Source organism: Tamandua tetradactyla, chromosome 9 (genome assembly GCF_023851605.1).
Source record: "Tamandua tetradactyla isolate mTamTet1 chromosome 9, mTamTet1.pri, whole genome shotgun sequence".
Classification (NCBI taxonomy): Eukaryota; Metazoa; Chordata; class Mammalia; order Pilosa; family Myrmecophagidae; genus Tamandua; species Tamandua tetradactyla.
The window spans coordinates 19261602-19276530 of NC_135335.1; the positions used below are offsets into that span (position 1 = coordinate 19261602).

General features: G+C 36.8%; 1 protein-coding gene across 1 annotated transcript; it reads right to left on the reverse strand.

Moving 5' to 3' along the window:
• Window positions 1–13948: 13948 nt before the first annotated feature.
• On the reverse strand, window positions 13949–14929 carry LOC143645575 (olfactory receptor 5B12-like). Its single transcript, XM_077114859.1, has one exon. It carries the CDS (start codon window positions 14927–14929, stop codon window positions 13949–13951), a length of 981 nt encoding a protein of 326 aa, XP_076970974.1.

Sequence of the window (14929 nt, forward strand, 5' to 3'; positions counted from 1 at the left end):
CCAGCAGTTAACTCAAACTAACACTCACAATGATTCAGTTTTTATTTTTATTTTACAGCAGTGATTAAGAGCAAATGCCACAAGGAAGTTATCCTGGTTAAACATGAGGGTTGAGAATACGATTTTATGTGTGTACCCTTTCAAGACTCCACTAAAATATCAGAAAAAGAAATAAAATATATAAGTTCATAAGGACAAAGAGAATATGAGAGGAGAAAGTACAAGTTGGGAGACGATGCAAGCTAATTCTTAAGCCCCACAGATAGGCAGGGAGACACTAGCAAGACATCTGTGGATTCTCATTGCAGAACTCCTGAAAGATTCAGGAACTGGAGATATGAGTCATCTCTAAAGGCAGGGATAGGCTAGGGCTAAAATCAGGAATACACTGGAAGTCTAAATGAAGAGTCACTGCTACCCAGATTTCTTATTTTGTCCCAGAAGAAGACTGGAAGCAAGTTTTCTCTCTGAAGTAGCTACATGTTTTGGATTTGGGGCTCTTGGGTAAAATTGAGGGCAGTAGTCAGATGCCAGATTGAAAAAGAGGATTAATGAAAAATGTAAAAGAGGGTTCTCTAGTTGGTTTACCCCTGTTTGCTCCCAGACTGTGGCAGCTGGGAATCATACCCACCATGCAGGATAATGGACAAATCCTCTCTGGGGAGACTGACCAACCTAGGAGAAGAGTGCTGCTGATAAAGACACCTGGGTGTCCCTACCTCTAAAGGCCAGCACCCCTCCCAAATGCCTTTTGCTGAACCCCATGAGTCAACATGTCCTGCCCAGGCAGATGGAGCTGGGAGTTAGGATTTTTAGTGCCTCACTCTTAAATAAGAACGATAACCAAAGCTTTTGGAGAGAGCCATTAGAAAGACAAGATCAAAGTCCACAAACACCGAAAAAGAAATTGGAGGAAACAGAGTACAGAGAACAGACATCAACTTTAAGACAATATCACGTGTGCCAGTTTGAAAATATTATCCGCTCCAGAAAAGCCATGTTTTAGTCCTGATCCAATCCTGTGGGAGCAGCCATTTCTTTTAATCCTGATTCAATACTGTAGGTAGAAGTTTTTTATTAGATTGTCTCCATGGAGATGTGATACACAATTGTGGATGTGATCTTCTGATTAGATGAAGATGTGATTCCACACATTCAAGATGGGTCTTGATTAGTTTACTAGACTCCTTCAATAGAGGAAACATTTTGGAGAAAGTCAGAAATGACGGAGGCCTCAGAGCTTACAGAAATGACAGAACAAACAGAAACTTCAGAGCAGAGCTGACACAGATGTGGAATTAGGAGAACAGAGACATGGGTGTATGGAAATGCTTGGAGCCCAGCAGATGTCACCATGAGATGTTAATCAAGCCAGAAACTGGGAGAGCCAAGGGAGGTCAAGAGATGAAAAACAGCTGCACAGAAGCAAAGTAAGGAACCCCCAAAGGAACAGGGACTGAAAGCAACAGAGCCCAAAAGCAAGCGACCAGCAGATGCCAGCCATGACTTCCCAGCTGAGAGAAGTGTTCCTGACATGTCGACCTTTCTTGAATTAAGGTATCTTTCCTCGGGTGCTTTAATTTGGACATTTTCATAGGCTTAGAATTATAAACTTGTAAGCTATTAAATTACGCTTTTTAAAAGCCATTCCAGTTCTGGTATATTGGATTCTGGCAGCTTGCAAACTAATGCAACATGATAATTAATATCGTATGAGATGTGAGAGATGTCTGAAGCAGACACTTCCCATCACTTTCTATCTCTATTCCTTGACTATTTTTTTGGAACTATCACTACATGACATGATATAGTATATCTGTTAGTTATTTTCTACTGCTTGTCATACTCAGCTGAATGTGAGCTCTGCGAGGGCAGGGCCTCAGTTTTGTTCATCGTTCAGTCACCAGCACTCATGGCTGGCATAAAGCTGGTGTTCAATAAATATTTCTGCCTGAACAAATAAAAACCATATCCACAAACAAGAACAGGTTATTATAAAAAATGAGGATTAAAGAGCAGAAAAGATGTTGGAATATTAATAGTAATAATAAATTGTAAAATTCAATGAAAGTTGCGAAATAAAATAGAGAAAATATCCTCAAAATATAGAATAAAATGGAAGGTAATACTCAAAACATAATAAAATTATAGGATTAGGTAAAAAGTTTTAACAACTGACAAACAAGACTTCCATATAAAAAAGAACAGAATTAATACAGAAATGATAAAGAAAAGTTTCCAGAACTAAAAGGTACAATTTTCTAGATGCTCCAGGGTTCACTGAGTATCTGGGAAAATAAATGAAAACAGAGCTGACCAAAATCACATACTTATGAAATTTCAAATTACAAGGCATGAAAGGATGATTCTACAAACCTTCCAGGGAATAAAAACAGGCCACAAAGAAAAGAATATGTATCCGAATGGCACTGAGCTCCCAAAAGCAACACTGGGGACCAGAAAACACAGGATGACAACTTCAAAGACTAAAGGAATGTGATCTCCATTCTTGAATTCTACACATAGCAAACTATTACTCAAACGTGGTGGTAGAATAAAGAATTCTTCAGATATACCAGTTCATAAAATATAATTCTCATGCATATTGTCTTTGGAAGCTATGAGGAAATTGGCAAGATTCCTTAATCTTGAAATAAATCAAGAAAGGGGAAGATCTGGTATCCAGCAAATGGAGAATCCAAATAAGAAAGAATGGAAAGAATTTTCCACACTGGTGATAAGGGTTGTCCCAAGATGACAGGTGCAGCAAACTAAGAAAGCAACCAGTTCAGAAAGGAGCAAGAGTATGGAAGACTCCAGGAGGAGAGTTTTTAAGAAGATACATCGAAGTAATGGGTTACCTGATGGGTTTGTGTGGAGATGGGGTTTTAGTTGTCTTGGGAATAGTTTAGGGATAGTTTGAGTATGAGTTAGTTATAGGTACATTGAAAACCAAGCAAATGAAAAATCAAGGCATATATTAACTCAGGAAAAACAAAAAGTCTTACAAGAAAGGATAAGCAATCATAACATTCCAAATGGCTCAGCAAGAAATTATTTTTTATAGTCCATTATGTAAATACTCAATATCAATTTTACAAGAAAATCATTACATAACTTTACTGAGAGAATGATAAAGAAGTGATATAGGGATATGAATGTAATGTGTAAATTAAAAGAGCTAAATCTTTGCTTTCTATCATATGAAGTCAAGAGCTAATATTCAAAATGAAAAACAAACAAAAAATAACCATTAACATGTGAACTAGAAACATGACAACAAACACCAGAAGAAATGAGCAGAGCTGAAAGTGATTTCCCTGGGGCAGGGGGACTGGGTGTAGGCTAGAGTTGGGGAAGGGAGCTCTTCCTTGTTATAAGCCTTGAGGTATCGCTTGACTCCTTAAACTGCATAATGAAGTCCTTTGATATTAAAAAATAATTAAATACAAAACAGTGTGGTAATTCAGTGATGGTCTTAACTGTACTCTATTGGCCTCATGGTGCAGTGTTAACAGGGAAGGCTTGGAGACAGTTGTGATTGGAGATTAGTTGTGTTGAATGTAGCATTTTCTCTGAGGCAGTTACAAACATATGCTCTTTCACTTATTGTTGGAATAGAAGGTTTTGGAAGGGAAGAACAGAAATGGATGGTATCTCTCACTACATATTTAAACAAATGTGCAAATAGCACACAAACATTAGGTTATTCTTCCTAGATAAACATCTCCCCTTTGACCTCACTCCACCCTCCAGCTATTACCCTATTTTTCTGCATCCTTTTCCAGCAACATTTCTCTAAATAGTTGTCCATTCATTGACTCTAATTCTTTTTCTCCCATTCTCTCCAATATGGTTTGCCCCTGCAAGTCCAGTAAAAACATCTTTTCAAGATCTCCAATGACCTCCATACTACTAAACTCAATAGTGCTTTCACTTTTTATCTTATTTAACTTTTATCCCACTTAAACTTACCTAACTAGGTTTTACCAAGACAACATATTGGCAGAATTGACACAGTTAATGATACTGGAATCCTTGAGGCATTATTTCATCTGGCATCCACACAGCACAACCTCCTAGTGCTATTGATGATTCCTTTTCTCTCTTTTTTTACAGGCTTCTCTTTATTTTCCCAGCCTCTTAATGCAGCGGTGCCCAGAGTGAGTGTTGCACCACTTCTTTTCTCTGTTATCCTCCCTCCCTAGCTGCTTTCATATACTTATTACTTTAAATATGATCTTCAAGATGGTGCAATGGTGGCTAAGTGGCAGAATTCTCGCCTGCCGTGCCAGAGACCCAGGTTTGATTCCCGGAGATTGCTCATGCCCAAAAAAAGTAAAATAAAATAAATATACATCTGTACATATGCTCTTCAAGGAGATGGCTTCCAAATTTGTATCTCCAGTTCTGATCTCTCCTCTCAGCTTCCCTAGTAAATTAAATTCCCTACTAGATCTCTATACTTGGGAATGTGTAATGGGAATCTCTTGCATGTTTCAAAACCAAACTCGATCTTCTGGTAGAAAACCTGCTCTTCTCAAGGTTTCTCCCACATGAGTTAGTGTCTATCCCATACTTCTAGTGGCTGAGGACAAACCTTGGCATTGTCCTTATGACTTCTCTTTCCCTCAAACCCTACATTGCTCGGTCAGAAAATCCTGTTTTACATACTTTCCAAATATATCCAGAACTTGACCATTTCTTTTCACCTCCTTTGATACTCCTGGGATGGAAGCCATTGTGATTTCCCATCTGGACTATTGCCATAGCCTCCTAACTAGTTTCCTGCTTCAGCCATTGTCCCTTTGAATTCTTTTATTTTTTTTAATTCAATAGGTAGAATCATCCTTTTAAAACCTAAATTGGACCATGACAGTAGACTGCTCACAACTTCCCAATAACACCCATAGGACGGTCTTTATATGGATATATTTTTCTTCAACTTTTTAGGAGCTTCTGCTTTGTAAAATTTTGAAGTTATACTCTTTGATTCATGAGGTATCATGCCAGATCTTCTTTATTTTTATTTAATTTTGTTCATCACAGAAGGTGTAGGCTGACAGAAAAATCACACAGGAAATACAGAGTTTTCATATACCTCCCCCCATGCATACATTTTTCCCTATTATTAGCACTTTGTGTTAATATGGTACATTTGTTATAATTGAGGAAAGAATATTATTATAATTGTACTACTAACTGTAGTTCATACTTTATATTAGGTTTTGCAATTTGTGTTGTACAGCCTTATGGTTTGCTTTTTTTAAAAAATTTTCATTCTAGTAACATAAGCGCAACCTCAAATATCCCCTTTCAACTACATTCAAACATGAAATTAAATTGTTTTGTTTTGTTCACATCCACAATGTTTTGTTACCATTACCAACACCCATTACCAAAATTTTCCATCATTCTATTTAGAAACTTTGTGTCAATTGAACATTAGCTCCCCATTCCTTACTCCACCCCAGTCTTTAGTAACTTCTATTCTAGTTTTGACACTATGAATTTGTTTATTCTAAATATTTCTTATTGGTGAGATTATACAATATTTGTCCTTTTGTCTGGCTTATCTCACTCAAAACAACATCTTTCTGGTTCATCTATGTTGTCACATGTATCAGATTTTCATTATTTTCATGATTGAATACTATTCCACTGTAAGTATAGACCATATTTTGTTTATTCTTTCATCCATTAATGGAAACTTGGGCTGCTTCTATCTTTTTTCAATTGTGAATAATGCTGCCATGAACATTTGTGTGCAAATATCTCATTCAAGTTCCTGCCTTCTCTGACAGTGGGATTGTTGGGTCATATAGTAGTTCTATACTTATATTGGTGAATTTACACTTCCTGATTTTAAGACTTACCATAAGGCTACAGTAATAAAAACGTTCAAGTATCGGTATGAAGAACAATGGGATAGAACAGGAAGGACACATATGGAGTGACACTTACACGGTCAATTAAATAATATCAAAGTGCCAAAACAATTCAATGAGGAAAAGCAAGGCTTTTCATAAATAATGCCAGAATGACTGCATAACTAAATTGGAAAAAAAGTGGACCTTTACCTCTACCTCCTCCCACACACAAAAATTAATTTGAGATGGATCACACACTAAAAAGCGAAAGTTCTAAAATTAAACAGAAATTTAGATTTTTCCAAGTCAATTTACATATGGTAGAAATTATTCTTTTTCATCAAAAAAAGATACAGGTTTTCTGAATGTAGCAATAGCAGTAAATGAATGATAACAATAGAAATGTTCCCAAAGAAATGAAGAGTCAAAGAGTTCATACTAGTTTTACCCAGAAATATGACAGCTTATATATAAAGTTCAATTTTGTAGCCATAAGTGTTGCTAAGAAACCACAGTATTATTTGCAGAGATAAATTGGGTAAGTTAACAAAATAAATAATTTTAAAACCAAAGCTTATTTGAAAGAAAAACTGTCAAGCCAAATGTTCAATATTTTAATTATAAATATTAGTGCTTCATGGACTTTTAAAAACATAACACTTCAGGTTGCCAGAATAAATAAATTCACATATATTATATATATTATATTAAGCACATATAATTCTTCAGACATTACCTAGAGACTGCATCAGAGATATTGGGTTGAAAATGGGGGAATCTGTGGTCAAAATGTTAAAGTACCACTTTCCTATTATGTCATACAGTATTGTGTTCAAGAACTGTCTCACACTATCAAAGGTCAGCTCATAAAACAAATGACTCTGGCAAAGTATTTTTCATTACAACTTAATGAATGTACAGATGTTGGTAACATGGAAATTCTTTTAGTATATGTGCAATTTGAACATGATGCAGCTTTGAAGGAAATATTTCTCAACTCCGTTGCAAAAAAAAAAAACACAACCTCAAAACTGCATAAAATGAGAATAATTACATTGTCAACTAAATTGTGATGGTAAATATTCTGAAAGTGCAGCTGCAAAGATAAGAAGCAAATTTGGAAGAGTTTCATAAGGCATTTTCACTATTAATTTAAATCGAAGCACTATTTCATGATCAAAAACTTCCAGGGGCGGGCCGCGGTGGCTCAGCGGGCAAAGTGCTTGCCTGCTATGCCGGAGGACCTCGGTTCGATTCCCGGCCCCAGCCCATGTAACGAAAACGGAGAAACAAAATACAATAAAACAAGAAAATGTTTAAAAGATGTTTCCCTTTCTTCCTCTCTTCCTTCCTTCTATCCTTCCTTCCTTCTCTCTGTCTTTCCTTTAAAAAAAAAAAAAAAAAAAAACTTCCAGCCGCAAAAAAAAAAATCAGCTGAGATAAGCAATGTGATCAGTAACATAGTAAAATTTGAAATATCATGGTGATATGGGAACTGTTCATAAACAGCCATTATTGAATGCTGAATTTCACTGGTTATTGAAGAATAAAATTCTGCAGGGAATGTTTGAAGTATAGAACAAACTCTTGGTGCTTCTGTAAAAGAAGAAAACAATTTGATTCTGACTGTTTAAAGATGTGAGTTCAACTCACAGACTTATTTAATTGTCTAATATTTTTGGTGTTTTTAATACTCCTAATTCTACACTGAAAAAGAATGAATGGAAAATGTTTCCAATGGCAGATGAACTCAAAGAGCAAAAACGAAAGCTAAAGACTTAGAAAAAAGGAGTTTCTAAAGATCGTCGTTATTATGTGCTCCATAATTACACAGCTTTTATCAGTCAAGTTGTTGATGATCTTGATATTGCACTTCTGAAAAGTTGCAACTTACACCTTTGATGGTATGTTTTGTATTTCATTTTCTGTCAAAAAAAAAGTCATGAATTGGAAATTCATGAATATGGAAACCATTTATCTCATCAAAAGTTAATTTAGATTTGACTAATATTTTACTGGATAAATTTTTGAGACTGATGTCTAATGAAAAAATAAAGATCAAGTTTGAAGGTTCCACATCATGTTTAATTTTGGGTGACTCTTAAAAATGAGTAATTTAAATTTGCTGAATCTGCTTTCAGTCTCTTCTTAAATTCCTGTCAACATGCTTCTAAATGACTGTTGAATCTGCTGAGTGTTATTAAAATAAAATATGAACACTCCCCTGGGAGTAACATTGTCACCAATCCAGACCAGATATATAGGTTGACTAGCAAGAAGCAAAAACATTTGACACATTAAAACTTTAAATACATACATACGTACACTTCTTTCAAAGTTTGCACTTAGACAACTAATGTATGGAGTTGATATTTAACTAGCGTTGATACTTAATTGATAACTTTTTCTGTAGTTATTGTTGTACCCTAGTTTCTAACTCTATGAGTTTTCTCATATCTGTGAGATTATATAATATTTATCCTTTTGTATCTAGCTAACTTCACTCAACATAACATCCTCAAGTCACATACATCAGGACTTCATCCAACTTACAACTGAATAATATTTCATCATATGTATAATACCACATTTTGTTTATCTGTTCATCATTTGATGGACCCTGGGCTTGCTTTCATCTTTTGGTAATTTGGACAAGTGCTGCTTTCAGCATCATTGTGCAAATGTCTGCTTGAGTCCATGCTTTCAGGTCTTTGGGTATATGCCTAGTAGTGGGATTGCGGGATCATATGGAATTCTATACTTAGCTTCTTGAGGAACCACCAAACTCTATTCCACAGTGGCTGTGAAATTTCACGTTCCCACCAGCAGAGAATGGGTGTTTTTATTTCTTCACATCCTCTCCAACACTTGAAGTTTTCTATTTGTTTGTTGTTTTTTTACTAATGGCCCTTCCAAATAAATTTGATAATTGATTTTTCCATTTCTGCAAAGCAGGCTGTTGGAATTTTGATTGAAATTATGTTGACTCTGTAAATCAATTCGGGTAGAATTGGCATTTTGATGATATTTAGTCTTCCAACCCATGAGCACAGAATGTCCTTCCATTTGTTTATTTGATTTCTTTTAACAATGTTTTATAGTTTTCTGTGTACAGATCCTTTATGCCTTTGGTTAAATTTATTCCTAAATCTTTTATTCTATTAGTTGCTATTGTAAATGAAATTATTTCTTGATTTTTTTCTAAGATTGCTCATTTCTAATTCATGGTATATAATTTGTTTAATGAGCTGTTGGATACAATTTACAACTATTTTGTCGAGGATTTTTGCATCTCATAGCGCTAAATGTCTATACTAAAAATGCAGAAAGAGCTAAAATCAAAGACTTAACTGCACACATGAAGGAACTTGTAAATGAACAATTAACTAACCTCAAAGTGAACAAGATTAGAGCAGAAATAAATGAATTGAAGTTTAAAAATTCATTAGGGAATTGATCTAGAATTTTCCTTTCTTGTAGCATCTTTATCTGGCTTTGGTGAGACTGTGATCTTGGCCTCATAGAATGAGTTAAATAGCATTCCCACTGCTTCAATTTTTTGGAAGAGTTTGAGCAGGATTTGTATGAATTCTTCTTAGAATGATTGGTAGAATTCACATGTAAAGCCATCTGCTTTTGGACTTTTCATTCTAGTTCACTGATTCTTTCTTCTGCCTGTTCACATTTGCTGTTATAGTCATCTAGTATATTTTAACTTCTTCTATTTTGCCTTTTATTCCCATAATTTCTGTTATGTTTATATTTATACTTTCAAATTCATCTTCATCCTCACCCACTGCCTCCTTCATACCATTTTTCTCTTTAGCCACAGTTTCTTTCATCTTCTTGAATTGAATTAGGGAACTATTCAAGCATTTTTCGATTATTTGTTCCAAATTTTGTATCTCCTCTGAAGATTTAAAAATTTGTTCCTTTGATTGGGCCATATCTTCCTGTTTCTTTGCATGGTTTGTAAGTTTTTCTCATGTCTAGGCATCTGATTATTTTATGCATTTACTCTGAAGGTCAGTTTTTCCCTCTTGCCCTGGGATTTATTGTTGATTGGCTTTGTGTTGAGGCTCCTCTTTGATACTTGGTTCAATTTATTCTAGACTTTTAGACTTGCCCATATTTAACTCATCAGATTTTTTTCAGCTCTTCTTCATCTTATTCTTGCCCTGGATATGTGGTACAAAATTTAAGACTGCACTAATAATGTAATTTTTTATTTCCTCCCCAGGAGAAAGCTTCCAAACCTCTGTTTCTTCTCTGGAAAATTTAATCTGTTCTGTTTGTTTTTGTTTAACCTCATTAATTTTTTGTTGTTGCTGGTTTGTTTTTTGGGTTTTTTTTTTCACACTTCCTTCATTGCCTCTACTTGCTTTGCCTGGATGGCAAATTCTGGTACCTTGTTCACCGCAGAGAAGACAAACGGATTCAGAAAGCAGCTCCAAAGAGCCCTGGGGAGAGGGTCAGGAAAGATGACAGAAATCCTTTTGGGAGGCTCTCTGAAGCTGTGCTTTCTTGGACTGCCCAGCAGATGACCCCTTCAGCAAACCGTTCCTCACTACTCTAATGAAATAGTGTGTCTTTAAACCTCCACCAGCTCCAATCCTGGCAAAGGCTGTGTGAAACATGGCCACTGTTGTCCCTGCCCAAGAGTTGGCTAAACCAGCAGCTCATAGTCAGAACCCAGCAATCTAAATTTGCTGATCAAAAGCTTATTCACTGCTCTTGGAGTGAACATTCATCATCCCTCTCCACCCAGGTCAGCCAGCCAGGGACTGAACCTTGAGGTGACCTGCCTCAAGTGGGGGACTCAGAGTGACCTCCTCACAGCTCCTTACAGCAGCTTCTCAAGCTTTTTGACCTGCTCTTCCCTAGAAGGTGTAGAGTGCTCCCCTGGCCTCCAAAGTCCTGGAATGGCTGCTTCAGACAGTTCCTAACTGCCCACTAGCTGTTTTTGAAGGAGGAGTGAGACTGTGAGCTCTCTGCTCTACTGTCTTCCCCAGAAATCTGTCGTGTCTTTCAATCTATCGATAACCTCTTGTGTTAGTTATGATTTTTACCCCTCTCATTTTCTCTTTCTACCTTTTCACTGTTGTCATTTCTCTGTCAATCAGGTACATACAGGTATAGCCTGGCAGGACTTCACCATAACAGTACTTTTTTTTGTTTGCTTTTTATGTGGGCAGGCACTGGGAATGGAACCCAGGTCTCCAGCATGGCAGGCAAGAATTCTGCCATTGAGCTACCTTTGCAACACCCCTTAACAGTACTTTTTTACCTATGGTTTTCTGTCCTGAGACTTTGCTTCTGCCACATTGTGGGATCCCTGCAGGTGCCTGTGTATCTACATTGGTGCTCGCCAAACCTGGTGCTTAAAAATGTAAACATTCCTTGAGGTGGGCCCACAATCAGGAGGGACCAGCACAGACGGCTAAATAGTCTATTCTTCATCAACTGCTTGGTTACTCTGGCATATTATTTATTAAGAAGGGGAAAAGGAAATGCTTGATTCTTCTCTTATGTTTTTTAAAAAGAGTTATGAACTCATGAATTTACATAGGCACTTCAATCAACTTCCTTTTTATGTTATTGTTGTTAAAATGTCCTTATCTTGGGCCAGTGGGAAACTCTTGATATGGTCTTCTGATTCCTTTTAACATGACCCTAGAGTCTTAAATAACATTCTTGTTCTCTATTATGGTAAGTTGTTTGAGCCTCATCTTATACATTTCCTACCTCAGATGTAGAACCAGCCATTAACTTAAGGACCTCAGTTTTTTACATGAGAAATGCTATCTCAATACAATCTGGGTGTTAGAGAAGCTCATAGCTCCTTAGTTTGTCTCTCTCTCCAACTTCAGGCCTTTAGAGTCAACAAACTTTGGAAATAAGATTTTATTTTTTTTAACTGAAGTAGCTCATGAGCTGATACTTACTCCTAATAACCAACAAGAGGGTGACAATGAATATTCAGCTAAGGGGTGTAAGATGAATTTATTGACTGTTTAGCCAAAGAGAGCTGTCATTTTACAGAAAGTTTCTCTGAACTAGCCAGATTCCTGATCATCACTAGGGATTGCTGGGCTTTCAGAATAGAGTATGTTTAGAAGCTGTGCAATTGTGTTACTGGTGTGAGACTATCACTTACTGGTTGGCTTCCAGAAGTGATGTTTCTGAAGCAGAATGCCACGCATTGAGTGAGGAATGTTGAAATGAGTGTTCATGGTTACTGTTTATCACTTGGAAATAGGAGCAGGAAATAATTAACATAGCAGCCCTGATGTTGCACTTTAAAAAGCCCTGATTACCCAAGGGCTGGCCTTGGGTAACATCTGGGAACCCAGATTTTAAAAATTTCCATGCACTGGATGGTTGTTTTGTATTAAATCCTGATGTAATGCAGAGACCGATGTATCAGCTTGCGCAGATTGTGCGATTTATGGTGAGCACCTGCTTTCTTTCTGGGAGTCTGGAATTTTTATGATGGTGACTGAGCACATGGCAGAGCATATCTGTGTGATAATCCCAAATAAAAATGTGGACTTTGTTCTCTAACGGGCTTCTCTAGGCAGAAACATTGTGTATAGCTTGCTTCATTTTGATGCTAGAAGATGTGTTTGAATTCTGTGTGACCTGTTTGGGGTGAGGGTAGAAGCTCTGCCCTGCTGGGGCTTTTTCCCTTGTTGACTCTGTGGTGCACCGTTTGGCTGTTTTGGATCTTAGCCATAAGTACAGTTGTATGTGAGTCCTAGAAATCTTTCTAGCAAAGCAGCAAACGTACATGGCCATGGGAGGCCTGAAACAGACTATGACCAAGAACAGGCAGTCTTTTCCTTTCCTGAATTTGGAGAATAGAAAATTTTTATTTGCATGTTCAAAGTCAAAACTATAAGGTCTTTACTTAACTCATTAATATTCTATCTGTATTTCCTTTCTAGTATGCAATGACACCAATGTAATTACTTTTCTGTTTTATCCCTTAATATATACACTAGTCCTAAAATTAAAATGCTGATTTTCTTCGTTCTAGTCCCACCCTAACTCCTTGGAATTACTTTAGGTCTCTAATTATTGTGTTCATCCAGAATTCGGCAATAAGAATTCATTTTTATTGATTTCTTCTTCTACAGGTTGATGGGAATTAATTTTGATCTACTGAGTTAGTTAGAAATCATCTGCTTGCTATTTTCCAAAATTCTGTTGGCATCACTTATCTTCTGTAGTTCTTCTTTATCCTTGTAAGTTTTTTACCTATTTTTGTTCCTTTGCTGTCTTTCAGCAGTATTACCAGAGAGTTTGGGAAATAGACATTCCGTTTGTTCTACCATAGTGAACCAGTTTATAAATATTTGCTGGTGGAGGTGGATTATTTCTTTATTGTTAAAAGTCAATTTCTTTGCATTATATTCAGAAAACCAAGACTGGATGATATAATACTTTTGCATTTGTTGTGTCTTCACTTGTGGCCTCGTACATACTTAATATTTGTAAATGATCCATACGCGATAGCAAAGGATGGAGTCTCGATTATTTGAAGTCATGGTTCTAAATACATGTCAGATCAACTGTATCTTAGTGTGGTTCAAATCTTATATATCCTTAATAATGATTTTCTGCTGATATACTAAATTCTGAAAAAGGTGAATTAACTTTCCTGTTGTTGCTGTAAATTTGTTAATTTCTCCTTACATTTCTCCCAGCTTTTTAAATTTTGAAGACCATATTGTTAACATTTTTACCGCTTTGTAATTATCATTTTTCATAGCAAATTGCTCCTTTCCTCATTATTGCTTTTTTATCCATATTAATATCTTAATCCTAAGCTTTTTTGTGTGCTGCCAATATTACTATATCAGCTTTTCAAGACACATTACCTTACTTATTCATTTCAGTATTTTCAAACTTTCTGGGTCATACTGTTTTTAGGTATCCTTTTTTTCACTTGCAGTGTAGTTATTTTTCTAGATTTGAACTTCTTGTTGCTTTTGTTGTCTTTTTACTTTATTTTAAATTTGCTATTTGAAATTTATAGAAAAGTGGCAAAGATAATACAATGACCCAAAAGAAGTTTAACATCGCTTGCATGCTATTTCTGATAAATTGGTGAAGCCCCATGAAGACTTTGCTTTTCCGAAAACCTTCACGAAGGCACTTTTGACCTCTCTGTTCCTCAGGCTATAGACCACAGGGTTCAGCATGGGGATGACCATGGTGTAGAAAACAGATGCTATTTTGTCTGTGTCCATGGAATGACTGGAGCTGGGCTGTAAGTACATGAAGGTGATTGTCCCATAGAAAATGGAAACAGTTGTGAGGTGGGAAGCACAGGTTGAGAAGGCCTTCTTCCGTCCATCAGCTGAGTGCATCCTCAAGATAGCAATTATGATGAACAGGTAAGAGATCAAGATAACAAAGAGAGTGAAAAAGACATTGAATGTTGCCAAGGTGAAAAGTAGAATCTCACTGAGGTATGTATCAGAACAAGAAAGAGCGAGCAATGGGGGAATGTCGCAGAAAAAGTGATTAACCACATTGGAATGGCAGAAGGAGAGACTGAAAGTGAAGGCAACAAGAATGGATGATTGCAAGAGTCCACAGAGGTAGGAGCCAGTGGTCAGTAGTATACACTTCCCGCTTGTCATGGTGGTGGTGTAGTGCAGGGGCTTACACACTGCTGCGTGCCGGTCAAAGGCCATGGAGGCCAAAAGGAAACTCTCAGTAGTGGCAAAGGCTATAAAGAAGAACATCTGGGCAGCACATGCACTGTAGGAGATGCACTTGTCTCCTGTGAAGAACCCCACCATTACCTTGGGAGTGATGGCTGAGGCATAAACATAGTCCACCAGGGAGAGATTGCTGAGGAGAAAGTACATGGGAACGTGGAGATGAGAGTCCAGCAGAATCAACACAATCATCCCCAGGTTTCCAACCAGAGAAATGAAGTAAATGAGAGTGAAGAGTAGAGACAAAGGGATCTGAAGTTCTTTGGCATCTGTTAACCCCACGAGAATGAATTTGGTCACCTCTGAAATGTTCTCCATCAAAGTCAT

Excerpts from the sequence above, each read along its gene's own strand:
- LOC143645575 (XM_077114859.1), bottom strand. The coding sequence starts at position 14,929 with ATGACTTTGATGGAGAACATTTCAGAGGTGACCAAATTCATTCTCGTG.